This window comes from Ictalurus furcatus, chromosome 2 (genome assembly GCF_023375685.1).
Source record: "Ictalurus furcatus strain D&B chromosome 2, Billie_1.0, whole genome shotgun sequence".
In the NCBI taxonomy this organism is placed as follows: Eukaryota; Metazoa; Chordata; class Actinopteri; order Siluriformes; family Ictaluridae; genus Ictalurus; species Ictalurus furcatus.
This window is the reverse complement of record NC_071256.1, coordinates 33,751,306-33,773,215: the sequence shown is the minus strand read 5'-3', so window position 1 is coordinate 33,773,215 and position 21,910 is coordinate 33,751,306. Positions and strand designations below refer to the sequence as shown.

At 41.2% G+C, this 21,910-nt stretch overlaps 2 protein-coding genes across 7 annotated transcripts in view; both read right to left on the bottom strand.

Annotated features, from left to right (window-relative positions):
* Positions 1-6,447, bottom strand: part of svilc (supervillin c) — a 41,306-nt gene extending 34,859 nt beyond the window's left edge. For 4 of the 6 annotated variants that reach the window (XM_053616165.1, XM_053616140.1, XM_053616182.1 and 1 more), the window contains exon 1: positions 5,634-5,805. The gene's annotated coding sequence lies outside the window, so the exon portion shown is untranslated. Of the gene's footprint in view, positions 1-5,633; positions 5,806-5,913 lie in introns of those variants that run through there. The other 2 variants (XM_053616150.1, XM_053616189.1) reach the window with 2 other exon arrangements.
* A 357-nt stretch (positions 6,448-6,804) lies between these two features.
* On the bottom strand, positions 6,805-13,579 carry cdk21 (cyclin-dependent kinase 21). The gene is made up of 7 exons (XM_053616131.1): positions 12,560-13,579; positions 10,558-10,690; positions 10,096-10,263; positions 9,900-10,009; positions 9,762-9,812; positions 9,509-9,641; positions 6,805-9,064 (listed from the first exon to the last, which is right to left on the bottom strand). Exons 1-7 carry the CDS (start codon positions 12,787-12,789, stop codon positions 8,987-8,989), a joined length of 903 nt encoding a protein of 300 aa, XP_053472106.1. The 5' UTR covers positions 12,790-13,579; the 3' UTR covers positions 6,805-8,986.
* Between the last annotated feature and the right edge of the window lie 8,331 nt (positions 13,580-21,910).

The following is a 21,910-nucleotide window of genomic DNA, read 5'->3' as shown; positions in this document are numbered from 1 at the left end:
TGTGTGTGTGAGCGAGAGAGAGATGCGTGTTTAACTGTGGGTGTGGAAGCACAAGACTTTGGCATTCCCCAAACACCTAAACTGTTAACGTCAGCATTCCAGCCTTTCCAAGCTCAGAGTCAAAGCACAATACGCTCCATCTGACAATAAAGCACTGAGCTGGGGGCACTTACGGACAGGAACAGCGGGTTTTTCCAAAGCCTAGAGAACTTTTGGCACCCTGAAAGTAAAACCGGCTCCATCGCTTGATTAACCCCTTTGATGAGAGATTTAAAAAAAAAAAAAAAAAAAAAAAAAACCAGGCTCCAGTGGAGTTGTGTGTAATATCATAGTTATAGTTAAACCACAGTGCTGGTGAATTCTTAAAATCTGATTGGTCAGAAGGTGCGGATTCATTTTTTTTTATAGCAGCAGCCTAGACAATAGCGCAAGCTGTAATTCAAATCACAGTTTTAGATTAAAATGTGCTCATTCTGATACGTTTTAGCTTTTATACTAAATTCAGAGTTATTTGTATGGCGGACGCTCCGCGTAATCTAAGCTTAATAGAGACGCACCGATACTCAATTTCTCAGCCGATACTGATAACCAATTATTCAGAGTGATATCAGCCGATACCGATAACCGATACAGATAGTTCTGCCTTTTATACCTTCTTATAAATGAATAATAATTAATTCCACAATTCCGAAAGAAATGCAAATAAAAACTCTATACTCTCAATTTCAGCAAGTTGTTTCACAGTAACTGGTCTCATAAACAGAACACACATTACTCTAATTAACATGAACACATGAACTCAATTCTGAAGATTAAAGTAAGATTATTAACTTATTGAATGTTATTAATTCATATTAACATTGACTGAATTGTAAAAAACCTCCTGTTAGTCTCACATTCACTCTCCACAAACACAAGCATTTCTACTTCATCACTGAACAGCAAACTGCTAATATATAATATCAACTTTTATATATTAACATTAACTGGATATGAAATATACTACTCTACAAATATATTTCTCTGTGCAACATATACTTTTTTGTCAACTCATCTTCATTTTAATCTTTCAACGGTGTACTGGTGCTTTAATTCAGCTCGAGCAGCGCGGCAAAAAAAAAAATAGACTCGACGCCAAAACTCCCACTTCACTGCTGCAGCGTCCGGTGTATAAGTTTTATCAGTGCAGAGATTACAGAGATTGCACACAAGAGATATCTTCTTTACACACAGCACGAAATCCATGTGTTTTCCCGCCCTCTTTTGATTGACAGGCTATAACCCGCCCTGATCATCGGATGTTTTTCAACTATCGGCCGATGGTCCATAGCGGGAAAAAGTAGCCTTTACATCGGTGCATCTCTAATAATATTAAACGGATTAAAGACATGTTATTTAGCAGAGAAAAGCAGAAGTGTACTCTCCAGTGTCAGCGTTTTGTTACAGTCAGAACCGATAAGGTATAAGCAGAATAAAACACTTTGGGACATGCTGTTCGAGGAAAATGATCAACAGTGGGGTGGTGTGACGTGGCTCGACAGAAAGCAGAGTTATATTCCCACCTGGGACGTGATGATTCACTTCCTATAACTGCACATCTCGTGGTATATTCGTGTACAGTGTTAAGGGCAGAGAGGTGGAGAAAGCGAGTGTGAGAGACACTGAGCAGTGTGAGGAGTGTGATGGAGGACGCTACTTTGAAGACCTCAAGATATACTCTTAGGAGGGAAAAAATGGGTTCTTCAATGATTCTTTAAGGGTTCATTAGATAATTAATGGTTCTTAGCTTTGAGAAAGCGTTCTACTGTTAATGTTTCTGATATTAAACCTCTCTGCTGTAGAGTTCTACAGAGAACCTTTCAATGTTTTAGCAGAGTTATTGCCCCAGGTTTATGTCTGGGATCAGTTAAACTCACCTCACTAACCCAGGAAATATATCATATATAGACATGGGCAAGCGCACACACACACACACACACACACACACACACACACACACGTGCACACCACGCCCCACACACAGCTCCACACACAGCTCCACACACACAGCACCCCACACACACACGCAGCGCCACACACACACACACACACGCAGCGCCACACACACACACACACACGCAGCGCCACACACACACACACACACACGCAGCGCCACACACACACACGCAGCGCCACACACACACACGCACGCAGCGCCACACACACACACACGCAGCGCCACACACACACACACGCAGCGCCACACACACACACGCAGCGCCCCACACACACACGCAGCGCCCCACACACACACACGCAGCGCCCCACACACACACACACACACAACGCCACACACACGCAGCGCCCCACACACACACACGGTGCGCCAAACACACACGCTGCGCCCCACACACACACACACACGCAGCACCCCACACACACACGCAGCGCCACACACACGCAGCGCCACATACACACACGCAGCGCCACACACACACACACACACGCAGCGCCACACACACACACACGCAGCGCCCCACACACACACACGCAGCGCCCCACACACACGCAGCGCCCCACACACACACACACACACGCAGCGCCCCACACACACACACACAACGCCACACACACGCAGCGCCCCACACACACACACGCTGCGCCAAACACACACGCTGCGCCCCACACACACACACAGCGCCCCACACACACACACAGCGCCCCACACACACACACAGCGCCCCACACACACACACACACAGTGCCACACACACACACAGTGCCACACACACACACAGTGCCACACACACACACACACACACAGTGCCACACACACACACACACAGTGCCACACACACACACACACACACACACAGTGCCACACACACACACACACAGTGCCACACACACACGCCTAATGTCCACTGGGCACAATGCCCTATAGTTAACCAGCAGTAAGCATATGGCTATGTTGCTAATCACACATCACTGCGGTTTTTGGAGCTTTACATAAACAGTTTCATGTTCACTTCCCTCTTATTCAGTAGTAGACACAGTCAGCTCCTGAACTATTGGCTCCCTTTGGGAAAGATTTAAAGTCAATCCCAAAATGATTATCGGGATTTTATGCCTTCACATGATGTGCCAATACACAGATTTGTTCTGAGCATTTGCTGGCAATATCCAGGAGTCAGGCCCACTACACTAGCAACGTCCTTCTAGTAAAGTCTGTCCACTTGGCAGCCGTTATGGCGATGCGCTACTTGAACGAGTGAACCATACCACAGACGTCTCAAATATGGATTTGAAATGGATGTAAAAATCTGACAATAAACAACACTTTGGCTTAAATTACAGGAAAACACTTTTCAGGTTGCTCCGGCTACTTCACGTGCGAAATTCCCCTAAACTAACAGAGCAAAGTGCACACATCAGTAAGAATCACATAGGAGGTTTCTGATCATGTCTTAACCAACAAGGTTATTGGTTCTTTATACTGAAAGGGTCAGACCTTTGTTTTGAGCCTTTGCTTATTTCACAAGGGTCTATTTTGCAGGCTAAGATCAGCCCTAAATCCCTTGGCAATAAAAGACACTAGATCTTCCTCTAGGATTAGAACAATTTATTTTTGGATGCAAAAATTACTTTACATTACATTACATTACATAAAAAGGCAGTTTAGTAACCTGCCAGCAAAAATCATGAAACCCCTAACATTTAAAGACATGATGTTGGGAAAATTCTAGTGACTACATGCTGCTCCAACAAAAAAAATAAATAAATAAAATAAAATCAAAAAAGCTCACCAAGTTGTGATAAAGTATGTTTTCCCATTGGACGCATTAAACATTAAGTGCACATACACAGAAGTGAGATTCTGAATAAAGTTACCAGAAATGTGCACAATAATGATTAAAAGTCCACGAGCAGGACAAGATTAAATTGCTTTTTGGACACAAACTGCAATTCGGAAAAATCTGCTAAGTCATGGCAGGTAGCTCCACCGCCAAACTTCCTTTCCCAGCTCTTCTATTTAACCAGAACTTAAACAAATGACTGAAATATAACCTCCTTTAAGAAACACACACTTTTAACAGAGCTCTATGCAAATGTAAATCTCCCCAGCACTCGCTGTGTAAAAACACTTCCTGCTCTGTCCAAGTGTTCAACTGTTTTCCTAAAAATTCATCATACTGTAGACATTCCAACATACCTATAGTCCCCTCTGAAAGTATTGGAACGGCAAGGTCAATTCGTTCGTTTCTGCTATACACTGAAGACATTTGGGTTTGAGATGAAAAGATGAATATAAGACGATAGAGAAGTATTTCAGCTTTCGTTTCCCTTACATCTAGATGTGTTAACCTGCCTATTACGTTATGGCTCAATCTGACCCATTTCCACGTTTGAGATGTTTGAAATACTGGTTAATCTCTCTTTTGAAATATTTTGACTTTCCTCATTTATGAACTTATACGTAAATATTTCTTCTTATGGCTCGTCTCGGACAAAATACTTGGAACACGTGACTGAGAGTTGTTGCCCAGGTGTGCCCTGATTGTTTAAACAATTAATACCTCCGAATGTCTACTCGTGGTTTGAGCCCTGGGTTTCGACTGTGAAGGCTGCATTTGTTGTTAAAAAGGATAAACCAACCAGAAGTCGAGACCAGAGAGCTGTCTACGGGAGAAGACATGGAACAGGTCGGCCAAAGAAAACAACAGCAGGTGATGGCAAACATTGTGAGAGCTGTGAAGAAAAACTTAAAAACAAGAGTCAGTGACATCACCAACAACCTCCACAGGGCAGGGGTGAAGGTATCACAATCCAATTTACAGAGAAATGCCCTGAGAAGTGGACTGTAGTAGGTATATTAGGTTCAGGTTAGTGTGAACCTCTACAGCAGGAAATATATCCAGAGAGAAAGCCTAGGATGAGTGGCAATCCGTGGACATGAGGATTCAACCACAGATTCTGCATCCCCAAAACCTTTCATGATGCTCTGTAACCCTACCCCAAACACTTCGAACTACTTATACTTGTAACATAGCCATTATAATCCCACCAAGAACCAAGAGAAACCTGTAGCAGGACAGTATGACATACATAAACACACACACACACACACACACACACACACACACACATATATATATATATATATATATATATATATATATATATATATATATATATATATATTATTTCAAAAATGCACATCACACACTCTCTGTGTGTGTGTGTGTGTGTGTCCACAGCATTGCATTGTGCTGACGGGTGAATTATGAGCTGAAACTCCACGGGCGCGCGCTTTAGCAACAGGTGCGCGCACCGCAACAAATAAATAAATAAATAAAAACTCCTCGCGACCCGGTTTCTATTGCAGCTAGTGTTATCCATGCAAGCTGAATATTATCACGAGCATTTCGTGTCTAGTAAGAGACATCATGTAAAGTCGAGGAAACACTGGTATTTTTTGTGACAAAAGTCATATGCGTGAAATTCCAAAAGGTTTTCTCTGGATAGTTGGAGAGAACTGGATCATTTAACAATTCATTATCAAAACATCTGTCTCACACAGGCTTACGTGTTTATTTTATTATCATTGTTATTATTATTGTTGTTGTTATTTCAATCGCCGGAGAAGTACTTACACGCTCTTCAGACGGGTCAGCTCAGCTCATCTGTGCCAGTAGAGCCATGCGGCATTTGCGCATGCGCATGAAACCTCGTTTAGAGGCGGAGAAAAAGCCCTTTTAGGCTGTGTTAAATATACACGAGTGTGTGAGAGGGAGGTGATAAAAATACCTCTATGTGGCTGTGGGTTTGCGGCTTTTCAATCCGAAGAGGTCAGGGTTGCGGGGAAATAAGAGCAGCAAACACTACCAAACATTTTATGAGCTGGTTTGATGAGTTCACGGTTTATTTACTCACCAGATCATCAACTGATGTGGTGACAGATAGACCTGCAGACACAGGCATGTGAAACGCTGCGGGTGTAAACTCACACACCACCCGGTGGTTTCCAGGAGACAAACACACTGAGAATAGTCCTAAATAAAAACTTATTTTAAAGTTATGTAGTCAAATTTCTTTCATAAAGACAGTTATAATGTTGTATGATGTAGTATTTATGACTAAACTATAGGCTAATTCACACAGCTAACGCTGTTTTGGGGCTATCCTTTTTTTTACAGCTGTATCTAATATATCAGAGTATATCCTTGAGATGTTATCTTAAAGAAGCCTATTTTATCTTATAGAGACAATAAATCGAACATTTCCCAGGTAATTCCTAAGCACATTTCTTTTATCCTTTTTTATAGCAACCAACCGTTTCACTGAAACCTACCTGAGGCGATAATGCCTGGTCACGTGACATGAAAACCGTTTAACTCGCCGTGTTGTTTTTTTTTTACTTTTTTTTTAACATACAAAGTCACGGTAAAATAACATTAAACACACGTTTGTTTTAATTTAATATACTTTAAAAACATTTATGTTTATCTGAAGTGAAGTCTAACTTCAATGTTGGCGTTGTCTCCATAACAACCAGTCAGGTGCCACTATTTAGCCTGTCCAATGTTCAGGCATTCGTTTGTTTGAATAATTGTCTAGTGTTTGGACAAACCAGACTTTTATAAGTGTTATTTATACGTGTTGTGAGTTTGAATGTAAATTTATTTGATGCCTAACTCTATATTGTGTGAAAATGTGTGAAAATGCTCAGGTCATATGAACACATGAGGCCCAAATGGCTCCCTGTTGGATATTTGAGGCCCTATCCTGAAGAATAAACAATAGAAACCCTCATAGAACTTGTAATGGTTTTAATGGTTATAATTGGAATTGTATTGGTTTTAATGGAAACTGTAATGGTCACTGTGGGTCTCTACTGGTAATTTGTTGCTTTCTACTGGTGGCTTTCTACAGCGTTTTATCTCTAGTGGATACCACTAAGGACCTACATCCTTATGTATATGCATATGTCCTACTGTCTAATGGAAAGTATTTGGTTATGGTTTTAATGGTTAACAATTAATGGTTTGTAATGGTATTTGCAGTGGAAACCATTAGAATTTGGATGCAGAAACTTTATTTCATTCCCTATGCCAGAGGATCCCAACCCTGGTCCTGAATTACCCCCTGTCCTGCACATTTTAGTGTTTCCCCTGCTCCCAACACACCTAATTCAGATAATAAGTTAATTAACATCCCTGTCTGAGTTGAAGTGGGTGTATTAGAGCAGGGAAAACATTAAAATCTGGAGGACAGAGGGTACTTCAGGACCAGGGTTGGGAACCTGTGCTCTAGGCAATGCATGTCATGCATGCACACTATTCGTGAAGTTTATGACCAAAATATTTTGAACAAATAGACATATTGTACATATCTATAGACATATGGGCCCTGGGTTTCCTGCTAAAGACTGACAAAAGGACAAAAAGACTTACTGTATATAGGGATCCATGGGATTAAACTCACTTACACATCTCATTAAACTGTATATGGGATTAAACTTTCTTACACATCTAATTTTTTTCTGGTGCATTGAAAGACAATGTATAAAACATCACACAATGCACAGAGAGGCAACAAATACAGTACTCTGAAAATCCTTTAAACATTTTAATTGCTTTGGGGGAAAAAAAACAATCTAACAACAGAGGCACTTTAGACATCCAGAAAGACACAGGTACTGAAATCCTAGGCAGCCCGTAAAACCATAAACAGGGGCTGTTGTTTTTCAGAAGTGGCTGTAACAGTTCAGTGTCAAATCCAGCAAAGATTAGAAAGAAGACATCTCAGGGAAACACATAAAATAAAAAAAAAACAACAACCGAACTGTACTGTTCAACTAACAATCAATTTCATCCTTAAAGTTGCTCTCTTTGACAGTTAATATGAGACCTGAAGTTGTTTACAGTTCAGTTCAGTGGAAACACTTCAGCTGAGCAAGCATGACCTGAGCTTTTGATAAGACAAAACAAATACAAATCTGCTTAATTTTCCTTTTCAGTCCTTACTGCGTACAGTAAGCAACCTTAAAGAATGCAAGCTTCAAATGCCATAAGACAAGCATTATCATTACATGGCAGCTTTGAGTAAAGTGTCAATAATTTAATTTGCATATTTAATCTGTGTGGAAATCCTGTACTACCAGATCTCGGAGTGAAATATGAAGAAATAATGCTACTGTATTGTAATGCTGACTGTAGCTAGAAATCATTTCATCATCAGATAACACACCTTGGAAAAGTGTGAAAGTAAACAAACATGTTTGTTCCACAGTCCTATAAAGACATTTAGAGTGCTGGAACAAAAGAAAATTCACCAAGGACTTTTCAAGTTTCATCAAAAGTCTATGTCCCTGCTTTGCTGCTTAAAAATCCCTTGTTGTATTTAGCCAAATGTACCTTTTTATCTCCTCACATAATAACATACAACAGACTGTTGCTTCTACACCTGTACTTTAAACACCTCCTGTTTTAACTTCGTATATACCACAGTGTTGAGCGTGATTCTGATTGGTCAGAAGGTGTTGAGTACATTTCTATTTAAGCAGCTCTGAAAATAGCGCCCAGTGCAGAGTTTGTATTCTAGTTACTTCTAATATGGTATTATTTCTATAGTACCAATTTACTTGTATGGCAGATGACAGGTCAAAAAGTATGATGTGTTGTTCGTTAATAAATTAAGAAAATATACAATTATTGACAAATTGTTGCAGTATAATAGGAATAAAACACTTTGGAACATGTCATTATACAAAACCAATCAACTTCAGGGTGGTAACAATAACTCCACTGGACGTCCGTATCACACCACCTTGTTGTTGATTACTTTCCTATAACAGCACACCTCCAAGTGTGTTATTCCTTACTTGATTTCTTGGGTATGTGGGTGGAAGGAGCCCAAGTCGAATCTACTTGCCTCCATTGAACCCCTTCATTTGAATGTTTCTTCATGCCATGTCCCTCAGCTTCTATTATATTGTGTTTTAAGATTAAGGACCAGCCAAGAAAGGGTGGGCTAAAGCTCTATAAGCAGAGATGCGCTGGGCTGGATTGAAGGCCAGACATTGCTGCATGGAGGAGAGAATAAAGAAATCATGAATCTTAGTAACTCTGTGACACAAATGAAGGTCGACACATTTTCCAACACTTTCCAACATTTTGTCATTCATTCATTCATTCATCTTCGATGGTCAGGCTGGTGGCAGACCTGGAGTCTTGAATGAGACGTCAGTGTATCTCAGGTCACCATGCACACACACATTCGCACACTCATTCAGGGGCAACTTAGAGTCTGAAATGTTTTCTTGGAGATAATAATTCAATAATAAATAACACAGACAATAATTCTGGCTTAAGATCGAACCGGAGACCCTGGAGCTGCAAGACAGCTACGCAACCCACTGTGCCACCATGCTGCCCCTATCATTTACTCAAGTAGTACATTATATGCATTGTTAATAAAAATAGAATTGATACAAGGGGTATTAGATAGGGCTATGAGGAACACTCACATTGAGCAGGTTGTTCTCCTCTGCATTCAGGCTCGGCAGCAGCTGTGTGGTGACGTCTCGTCTAGCCCAGGCTGGATTATAGTGGATGGGACTTTCTTTAGGCCAGTCCTCTTTACCGGGCAACCCAATCACCCTTTCAATATACATGGTGTGGCACAAAGACAAGATTAAAAAGAAAAAATATATATATTTTTAATTGTGCTAAATTTTAACCTCAATTCAATGACTGGATGAAAGTAAAATCTGTACTGACTCAAAGATCTTCTGAAGCTGCTGGACCTCTGTATATCCCTGGAACAAAGGTCTGTGCAACAAAAAAAAGGAAGAGCGCATCAATGCAAGAAGAACACAACAAGGGGCGCTGTGTCACTGTGTCACTGTGTGCACCCACTTTAGCAGGAAGAGCTCCGCAAAGATGCAGCCAGCGCTCCAGATATCCACAGAAGACATGTAGTTAGAATGGAGCAACACCTCAGGAGCCCTGTACCACAGAGTCACTACCTACACACACGTAAACACAACTATTATAGTGTGGAGGTTCACTACTGTACACTGTAATACTGTTGAAGGACACAGGATGTACGCACGCAGGGTGTCAGGGCGATACAGTTAGTGTAGATCCTCGCCAAGCCGAAGTCTGCGATCTTCACCTCCCCGCGGCTGCTCAGCAACACGTTACAGGGCTTCAGGTCACGGTGCATGACGGTGTTAGTGTGGAGGAAATCGAGGCCCTTCAGCAGCTGCCGCATCACGTCCTAACGTACAAAAAGGACAAGAGAAAAAGAGCAGGCTCGGAGATAATACATGAGGGTTGATATCAGAGCTCTCGGTCCATTCAGATTGCGTACCCTTAGGATAAAACTAAGAAAAACAAATAAATTAATTAATTCTTTAAAAAAAAACAACAACAATCCTTTTAGCTTTATAATAGCCTCCAAGCTATTTCTTTTTCTCGGAATGAGGGATGAAATGAAGGCACACACGTGCACACACACATGACTCTACTGACAAATAAAAGATTAACACATCACTGAAGGAGGTTCTCTCACCTTTATTTTGTCTGTGCCCAGACCGTCCTCAGGAGCGGTACTGAGGAAAGAGGACAGATCCTGATCGATGTACTCAAACACCAGTGTCAGGTCCAAGCCTGGTTTCCTCAGACCAGCTGACACGTCCAACAACCTTCAGAAAGATAATGTCTAATAGGAGTTTTATCAGCTACAGTAAATGCTACAGTTATACGTATACAACTGCTATTCGGATTATTACACAATTCACATTTTCAACATCAACTACATCATGTGAATTTCCTGGAGATCCTTTCCAGAGAAAGAAGAAAATTAAAGTTCTTGCACTTTTTAAAAATGTTTATTTTCAGTTATATTGTGATATTTATTGGTGAGGTGACACGGAAAATACAACCCTGTTACGCAAAAATACAAAATAATAATGAGTTAATCAATTATGAATTCAATTTGAAGTAAATTATTTGAATATCCTTAATGTTGTCATAACCCGTGCATGGATGGGTGGCTGATTTAGCACTGATGGGATGAAAGACAGCTGACAACAAAGTTATGTCAGAAATTCTGACTAAAATCTCAGAGACCAATGCTATGATGCTCATCTAAAAGCCTCCAATAAGAGGAACGGCGTAAAATGATGTCCAAACTAACACTAAGTACAGCTTATTGGCACTGGCGAAACGTAATAAAACTTGCTTATAGATAGAAAAATATCCTTATTACCTCAAGCTCACTTTGAAAGATGTTTATACAAATCCAAACCAGACTACGTGGATTGATGATGTAAGTGGAACATAGTGAATGTCTTCAATCAGAGGTCTATCGTTAGGGGATCTTCATCGTTTAATGTGACACGGAGAACATTTAATTGCACAGAAATAGAAAATAGAAGAGTTTATTGAAATTAACTGAATAAAAAAACCTGCTGAAATCGCACAACATAAAACTGGCTTAGAAGCAAAACGCAGCCAAAGTTTGTAAAAATGAGGTTGTTGCCTATGGAAGCCCTAAGAGGCCATGAAGTTTGTTGGTTTTTTTTCCTTTCTTGTTTTCTCATGATCTTGACTTAATTTTCTCATGATATCGACATAAGAAAAGTTGTTTTCTAGTGGTCTCGACATAAGAAAAGTTGATTTCTAGTGATCTCAACATAAGAAAAGTTGACTTCTAGTGATCTCGACATATCTAGTGATCTCGACATAAGAAAAGTTGATTTCTAGTGATCTCGACATAACAAAAGTTGATTTTTAGTGATCTTGACATAACAAAAGTTGATTAAGATAGAGGGGTGTGCCCTTCTCAAGCGTCAGACACTAACGTGGAAGTCGTCACTCACTGACAGACATAGAGCTGTTTCAGCTTGAGTGAGTCCCTGATCAAAGTAAAAACGGATTCCTTCATCCGTGATGCTGCGGGACTGTGCTAGGGTTTTGCTGCCTGTATGCTTTGCAGTTGCTCAGAGTCACCCCTTCAGAGCAATTTGGTAAATATAGCAGGGATTACAGATTTTTTAGCATTGTTGGTTGGTGAAGTGTTAATTACACCGTGAAGGAGGAAATTGAGCGTGAATGTGTCTGTAGAAAAAAAAAAGGTGGCTCTCCTATTCATTTATACACAAGCTCGACATTGTTTCAAGGTCTTTCAGGATTTCCAGAATAATAAAAACAACATGCTGTTATGTCGAGTACACATGAAGAATTAAGTCGCGATCATGGGAAAACTTTGTTTTGTCGATATCGCGAGGAAGCAACTATTTTATTATGTCAAGAAAACAAGAAAGGAAAAAAAAATAATGCATGGATTCTTAGGGCTTCCATAGTTGCCTGAGATGATAAGTTAAGACTTTTTTTTAATGGAAAAGATTTCCAAGGATAAAATGGCATCCACCCAAACCATTATTATACTTGTAGTGCATTATTAACCCCAATCTGGCAACCATGTACATACAAACTTGACACCGTGCGCCCTCTTGTGGTCATTAATTGTAAATGAAAAGATTTTCTTAACTAGAAATTTCTTGACTTACTTCACTACATTTGGGTGGTTGAAATAGCCTATTTTTCGCAACAGCGCCACCTCGCGGATCATGAACTGAGGGATGCCTGCGTCCGGGTCTGCGCCGATGTTGAGCCTCTTGACCGCTACGAGGCGCTGTTTCTCACAGGTCTCCCTCGCTTTGTACACTTTTCCGTAGGCACCCTCGCCAATTTCCGCTAATATTTCATAATTCGAATTCTCCCAAACGGGATTATCCATATTTCTGAAAAATGATATGAAAAGACACTGCAAGAAGGAAGGAAAGAAAGAATGTAGTAGAAGCTACTGAAAACGGGGGAAATGACTTCTCATAACGAGCATGCTAACCCTTTAAACTTTAAAGGATAGCTAATGGTCACGTGACTCACGGGCAGTTGCTAGGGCTACGTCCAGAATAGCACACGAGTGTACTACCGTACTCTGTAGTGCGCCTCCATTATGTATGCATGTAATTCTGACATAAGTACTATGTAGTACAATAGTAGTAGTACGCGATTTGGATTCATGTGAATTAGCCTCGCCAGTTAATTATATTTTTTCCTAATAAAAAAAAATATATAAAACTAACCAAACTTATTAAAGTTAACAATTTAGCAAGGGTGGAATTTAAATACCGAAATCTAGCCAGAGGATTTGCTAGCTTTCTCTCAAATTATAAACACAGTCTAACATTACTAAAAAAACAAAAACCTGGATTAAATCAAACGAGGCGGGGGGAAGGGAGTCAATCAAGTACATATATTACTGATTTACACAAATGTCAGCATTCAAACATCGTCTAATTTTTGATGAACATGATAACTACCAAATCCACGAGCTAAAAACACATACCTTTAGCTTAGTTTTGGTCTAAATGTTGAGAAATGTGTGCTAATAAGAAAAGACATCAACGGTGAAGCAGAAACTTTCCCATCACCGCTCCAGACATGGGTTGCCAGATTCAAGTAAATCATTACAGAAGCTGTGATTTAGTGACAGAGAAAGAGAGTTGGACTGAGCCGGATCAGAAGCAAACAATCTGGCAACCAATACTGCCTTTTCATATCTAGCTATCTATCTACACATATGTATTTATTATGTCGTGGGAAAATCAACCTTTTTAGCCTAAGTCAAAAACTTCAGAGAGTTGAGCAGATGTCAAAAAGTAAATAAACTTTATTGAAAACCAATAAAGTGTGACAATCTGCAGATAGTCCGAATTATGCAAGCACACACAGCATTTTATATACCTTTCTCCACAGCGTAGTCTTTGTAGGTGGGGTTTTGCCTTTCCTCATTAAAACAGACCAATCTTTTTTGCCACAATTAAATATTCATGTCTGTGTGTTATCTTAAATTTGTGGAGCATGTGCAGTTAGTTGTTTTTCTTGAAAAGGTTTCACAAGGACAAGGTTTCACACAGGTTTGTGTGTCCTGACCCTGACTCCCTTCTTAGGCCTCAATGAGCATCTGTCTGTCTCTATCGGTTGTCCCCGCTGATATCTACCTCCTTTCCAGAGGCCCTCTCCTAACTCCCTAATTGGTATCTGGCCTCAAGGTTATTTACTTACACATGCGAATATCTACTGCCAATTTATTGCTGTGCAGAAAGGTGCCAGCTAATACAGAAGAACAATTATTGTACACTAAAACACAGAGTTCATTCAACTCAGTACACATTCAGAATGTCACTTGATCAAACATTGTTCTATGGATTTAGATTATGCTTCTAACTATTGATTATACATATAGATTCTGCTTTTTAACCAATATTGATTATTCGATTATGATTCAGTAATAATTCTAAATGTTGGTTATACATATTGAATACACTTCATTGATATTTTCTATATATTCCCCCCCCCCTCTGGGACTTACTAAGTCCGACCTAGTGTGAGAGAGTAATCTCACAATCCAGTCCCTTCATGTACACTAACTAGTGATCAATGTATGATCATGTCAGCCATCTACCAATGACCAAATCCTGAAACAACTCTCTCTGGAGACCAGAAACAAACATCTCCTCTCCCATTGGCTAGAATGGAGTAAAAGATTCTGTCTCCCTTTCCCTAACCACAAAAATCAAGACAGTGTTTGTAAGCGTGAGCATGCATTTGGTTCAGCACTTGCCCGTGGTTGTCACGGTTATGTAGAGTACAAAGTTGATTAAGCACATATAGCTTATACAAGTATAGACTAATAAACATGAATACAAAACAATTTTCTCAGTTTGATTACAGTGATAAATCAGACAGTGATCACTCTGTCTCTTAATCACACTTGAGTATATTGTAATAGAAAATGTAAAAATTCAAAAATAGAACAATGGAAAAGGCAAAAAATAAAAAAATCCAGCACACCCTTGTTCAGGGGACGTCTTAGCAGTGTCTGTCTTCGACCTAGATACTTTGCGTATCGCAGGGGGCCGCCCTTGGGGAGAGGTCAAGCTAGTACTTACACCCAGGGCATGGCTCATCAAACTTCTTCTTTGTCCTCACAGGAGGAACTGGAATCTGTTCCATCCTGTTGCAGCTGATCAGACATCCACTCTGGCTTAGAGGGCATAAGATCAAAATGTCTTTTTGAATGTTCATTGCCCTTACACGGATCATAGTCCACAATTGTCCCAGTCACGAGTGACATTTGCTTAACAGTGGCTTTGACCAGAAAGGATTTCAGTATAGGCACCACACAACAAAACAGTAGTCCAACAACCAGTATAACAATCCCTAGAATTATTCCCAGCTTTGTAAGCCATGACCCCCATTGTCCAAACATAGACTCAAACCAATCCCAAGCATGTGCATCTTTACCTGCATTCTCAGAAACCTCCTGTCTTAAGTTCTTCAGTTTATTCATTGCTTCAGTGAAAGTTCCCTCAGGTGCAGTGTTGTTAGGAATAAACGTGCAACACTGGTCCCCAAATATTACCCCCTTTTTCTGCTAGGAGAAAATGCCTGTCTATTCTGCCATGTCATTTTACTTGTGGCATCCAACTACTCGCCTAATGCCGACAATGCATCGGTAGTGTAATTAATGAACCTCTGCTGATTATAGTAAATATAGTTAATCCACTCACATTTTTATTGGATGATATCCAAACTAATATGGACTCAAAGCCTGACTTAACCTCATCCCTGGCCTTGTATTTGGTTGGTATGCCCCTTGGCTGCCCGATTGAGTCTATATACACCTTGGGATCTGCCTGATACGCCCTCTTTGGCCGACGACTGCCCTTTTTGTTCTCTTGAACTACCCGAGTTGCATCCCAGCTTGTCATGGAGATTTCCTGAAGCATACGGACTCTAGTACATATTCCCATCCATTCTTTGGGCAGAGTGGCTCTTAACCGTCGGCCCCCACAAAGCCAAAAGAAATCAGCTATAGCTATTGTTTGTTCTGCATGTGGGAATATCAAAGGGAATGTCAAGGTTCAGTTAGCGCATTTTGATGGCGTTATTACCCTTATATTTTTTCTACTGTCGCTGTGGCATGAAATACGGTTTTCTTGAGGACATCTGTTTACCAAAAGGAATTTTCATCTAGATGCCACATTACAGTGCGATTACCTTGAAATTTACCCAGATCATGGATTCCTTGCGACCTATTAAAACACTCGTATTCTAATGCATATTCAATCTGATATTTTACAGGAGTTTCCCTCCTTCTTAGGTCTACTCACACGTCTAGGCGCTGACACCCTAGTCCCCATTGCAATGAATTATAATATATTCTGTAATCTGGATTACCTAGGAAAGCTAACCACTCGACAGGGCAGTATGGTCTGATCTTTGGCCACAAGTGACAGAAATCCTTATTAAATTCGGCACATTGTCTGTAATCATATGGATTAGGTACCACCATAAGTCTTTTTAACAGTGATGGTGAACATATTAGACAATTACTCATTTGTGACTCCTTTGCTGTATATGTTGCCCATTTATACCACTCATTTCCTCGAGCTGTTTCTAGTAACCTCTCCTTGGTTGCTGCTCTAGCACCCCTTGTTTTAATTTTTTTCCTTGCCTTTTGTGGGGGTTGTCCAGTATAAGCTGATTCAGTATAGCCCTGATGCTGGTATTTTAAGAGTGCATAAGCCGTATGTTTTACCTTCCTGATTCTCTCATTCAGCTCTAGTTCAGTACTGTTCTGGACATTAGTCAAGGGCTGAATGGTCAATTGTGGAAAGGTTGTCTTGGAAAGGATGTCTGCCTGGGCCTGGGTTAGTGGGAAAATTCCCAAAAGGTACACTAGCACCATGTTCAGCACCAGGAACTTCCTCTCTCTCCAGCTCATGGCTTGGGAATGGCTCATCCCCCTCTCCTGGCTGGACGGGAAGTGCGTTACCTTTTTCTCCAGGTGTAGCAGGTGTATCAGGCTCATCAGAGCTGCCCTCAGCAACAGGATCCCTTCCTTCCTCTGGCTCTGTTGGTGTGACCCCTGACTGACCTTCTTCTCTACCATCACCTGAGCCGGCCATTGATTCTCTCTTAACTTCATTTAGGCCCACTCTCACGTCTTGTCTTGTCCTTTCTTCTGAGATGTCAGCCCCTGGATTGTCCCCTTGGATTACCTGGTCCTCCTTTCTCCTAGGTCTCAAACTAGGTGTTCTAGTGCAGTGATTTAGATGATACCAGGTGGTGCTTCCTTCTACCTGTATTGCTGTTGGAGTTGCTCTTACCACTTTGTATGGCCCCTCTCTTCTTGGCTCATTCCACTTCCGCCTGAACACTCTTAGGTACACCTGTTCTCAGGAGTCACTGGACAAGGAACCACAGTTTCTTCTCTTGGGCCTCTACTTTGTTCCTGTGAATAGATAGCTGTATGTGTAGCAGTTAGTTGTTGCATATAAGCTATCAATTCCATTTGCAATTGCTCCAGTGGTAGTCCTTCATAAGGACCTCTCAAATATGGTACAGGCATGGGCCGGCCCGTAAGCATTTCATGCGGTGTTAGATGCGTAATTCTGTTAGCCTGCATGTGATAATTCATCAGTGCAAGAGGTAGAGTATCTACCCAATTAAGTTTAGTGTCAGCACAGATCTTGTTAAGCTTAGCTTTAAGAGTACCGTTCACCCTTTCCACCATTCCCTGCGACTGAGGGGGATAAACACCTCCCAATCTCTGCTTTATTCTCAGTTGCTGCAAAACTGTTTTCACTGTTTTTTGAAAAAAAACTGAGCCGTTGTCAGAGCTAATCTGCGACGGTATGCCAAATCTGGGAATTACTTCTCTGGTCAAAAATTTAATCACTGTCCCTGCAGCTTGGTCTGCAGATGGGGTTGCCTCCACCCATCTGCTAAATCTGTCTATTATCACCAGCATGTACCTTTTACCTTTTACGCTTTTTACCATATCTATGTAGTCAATCACTAGGTGTTTGAATGGCCCTTCTGGTACCGGTATGTGCCCTATTGGTGGTGATGTTCCTTTTCTGACATTATTTTTAGCACAAATTTCACATTCAGACAAAAAATTGTCCACCATCGCCTGTAAGTATGGAGACCAGTATCCCTGCTGTTTTATCTTCCTCATGATTTCTCCCTTTGCGTAATGATCAAACCCATGTGCATTTGAAATAAGAACAGTGAGAAGTGCGGTGGGTGCAAACATGTGTCCTTCATGTGAGCGTCAAACACCATGTGTGTCTCTAGTAATGCCTCTCTGTTGCCATACTGAATGTTCATATGCATTTGCCTGATGTTGTATGCGGACAATATCTTCTACAGTAGGCTGAGGTTGAATAAGTACCATTGGGGCCATTACTGCTACTTGGCAGCCTGAGGCCTTCTTTGCCTCCATCTCTGCAGCATTGTTACCTCTTATAACAAAGTCATTGCCCTTTTTATGTGCCTGGCATTTAATGATTGCTAAGTGCTTTGGATGCATCATAGCAGTGATCAATTGACCTATCTGTTCAGCATGTTGGATGGGGGTTCCATCACTTTTTATAAAACCTCTCTGTTTCCACACCGCTCCAAACAGATGACATACATCATAAGCATATGCAGAGTCAGTGTATATATTAGCTGTTTGTCCCTCAGCCAATTGACATGCAGTAGTAAGAGCTTTTAGCTCAGCCAGTTGAGCGGAGTAAGGTTGGTTACAATGCTGTGTGATCACTGGCACAAAATCCTCCTTTTGTTTTTTCACGACTGCGTACCCTGCATGCATGCCTGTGTGATCTCTAAAGCAAGAACCATCAACAAAATAAGAAACATCGGCTTCGGGTATAGGTGAAGACTCTAAGTCAGGTCTGAGACGAGTAAAGGCTAATGACTCTGCTACACAGTCATGAGGTTTCCCTTCATATACCAAATGAATTATGTCAGCTGGATTTGCTGTAGTGCAACGCTTAATAGTAATGTCAGGGTAAGTCAACAGAGTGGAGTATGCTAGGCACCGAGCCTGAGTCAAAACAAATCTCCCTTGGTCTAACAGCTCTGCCAGCTTGTGGTGGGTGTAAATGGTCACTGGGTAACCCATGGTCAGAGTGGATGCTTTTTCATAAGCATAGTATAAGGTAGCGAGTCCCTGTTGGTAACATGCGGGATAACCTTGAGCTACACTGTCTAGCCTGGTGCTGTAATATGCAATGGGCTGTTTTCTCCTACCACTACATGGGCGTGGTCATGGTCAGGCTCATCCCTGAGCCCTGTTGGCTACATATAGATGAAACGGTTTGGTGTAGTCTGGGAAAGTTAGTGCGGGTGCAACCTGAAGTTCCCTTTAATGATTCAAAGGCTATTAGAGCATCAGTGTTCCATTGTAATGGAGCACGCAAATTTTGATGCTCAGCTTGTTTCATGAGTGCCCTTAACAGACCTGTTTTTATCACATAGTCAGCTATCCAGTCTGAGCTAAACCCAGTCATGCCCAAAAAAGTCATCATTTGTCCTACAGTCTGTGGCAATGGTGCTTTACTTATGCCCTCAAGCTGTGTTGGAGATACAGCCTTAGTCCTGTAGCAAAGTGTCATTTCTTCAGTGTTGTCACATTAAAAGATATAATCAAATATTTACAAAAATGTGAGGGGTGTACTCACATTTGTGAGATACTGTATATATACACACATGTAACAATATACAGGCAGTGGTGGCTTAGCGGTTATGGCTCTGGGTTATTGGTTGGAAGGTTGGGGGTTCAAGCCCCAGCACTGCCAAGCTGCCACTGTTGGGCCCTTGACCAAGGCCCTTAACCCTCTCTGCTCCAGGGGCACTGTATCATGTCTGACCCTGCGCTCTGACCCCAGCTTCCTGACAGGCTGGGATATGTGAAGAAAACAATTTCATGTTGCTCTACTGTATATGTGACCAATAAAGACTCATTATCATTTATATTTGGAGCGAAAGTTGATCTGAGGAAAGTTTTGAATTTCCCGCATTTTCTTCTCAATTTAGTGACCTGCCAATTCCCATCCATTCCCATCCAATTCCCATCTCTCCCCTATTACAAGACAGCTACCAACCTAGGGGGGCGAAGGATAATGCCTCCTCCAAGACACAGGAAACCAGCCAATCACATCTTTTCTATATGCTGCTCATGCTACGTTACAGGGCAGTGTAACACACTTGGAGAAAAGTGCTATACATGAGCTGACAGACTAGCTTCACTGTAGCTGGTGTCGCTGTGATTGACAGAGGAGAGAGAGTATGCCATCCCTCCCACCAAGAGAGCACGGATAATTTTGCTCCATTGGCGCCCGACCACGAATGTCTGTGGCACTGTCAGCAACTTGTGATCTCCTGACAACAGGGCAAATGCTTCTCCGTTAGGCCACTCGAGAGCCCAACGGCAGGAATTCTGAATTTGAGTCCTGCTGCAACAGATTTGTACATAGACGTCAATACAGGGGTCACATAAGAGACTTCAGGAGGTTATGAAGTATGTGAGCAGCAGCATTTTGAAGATTCTTAGTACATTTGGAGTAGCCAAGTCTTGTACGAGAATTTGTATGAGCAGATTCTGAAATCAGTAATGTTTGTATTTGTAGGGATAAAGCAATAACAGCTTCTAATATCCCTCTTTCCTCCCTCAGCCTTCAGCCTTTCTGTGTTAAGAGTAGAGTGTTTCTCTTCTCTATGCTACCACGCGGATGTGGTTTGCCTCAGAGCGCATACGGGCCCGGAGAAAGTCTGATTGAACACACTGACACACACAGTAATTCAGAGAGACTTCCCAATTTATTTGTAGACTAACAGAGGTTCATATACATATACAGAGGTACAGATAGCCAGGGTAGGCGTACTGCTGTGTGGAAATAATATGACAGTTAAAATGTCTGGTCACGTACGTGAAAAACATCTTAGGCAATACAAGAAAGTACACCAGTTGTTGATCGCATATGGTATAGTTCGCTTAACAGAAAATAGGAAGTTCCTAGGGTGACATTTTAAGTGGCACGTATATTTAACAGGCAGGTCTAGAAAAGTTCATGAGACAGAAATTAAACTATAACCTAAACATACTTATACATATCTGAGGGGATAGAGAATAGAGAGTCTCCAACAGTATTCTTCTGATGTTGTGAAGAAGACTGAAGGATCTGGTAGTGTACTATGTAATGTGATCAGAGAAGTCAAACACCAAATCAACTTTCTAATTTGGTCACGTTGGATGGACTATGATGGGTTTGATAATGATGATTTTTATTTATCTATTTATTTTCAACTTTTGATGGGGTTCAATCCAGCAAGTCAGTCAGATATCTTCTGTGAGACTTGAGTGGAGGATGAATAAAAAGAGAAGTAAAGTTGTAGTCATAGGATCCGATCACTGAGCCCACTAATTAAATATATGAGGTGAGTAAAAGAGGACTGAAAACCGAGCCTTGGGGAACTCCTGTAGTAAGGGTGTAAAGTAAAAAGAACTGAAGCTCTCCAGGTTACAAGATGAGACCATCCTGTACATAAAATCTACATCCAGACCTGATACCCAAGTCGGCAAGAGTAGATAAATATTTGGTGATCCATCCATTAATTTTTGTATGAGCAGATTTTGAAATCAGTAATGTTTGTATTTGTAGGGATAAAGCAATAACAGCTTCTAATATCCCTCTTTCCTCCGTCAGCCTTCAGCCTTTCTGTGTTAAGAGTAGAGTGTTTCTCTTCTCTATGCTACCGCGCGGATGTGGTTTGCCTCAGAGCGCATACGGGCCCGGAGAAAGTCTGATTGAACACACTGACACACAGAGTAATTCAGAGAGACTTCCCAATTTATTTTTAGACTAACAGCGGTTTATATACATATACAGAGGTACAGATAGCCAGGGTAGGCGTACTGCTGTGTGGAAATAATATGACAGTTAAAATGTCTGGTCACGTACGTGAAAAAAATCTTAGGCAATACAAGAAAGTACACC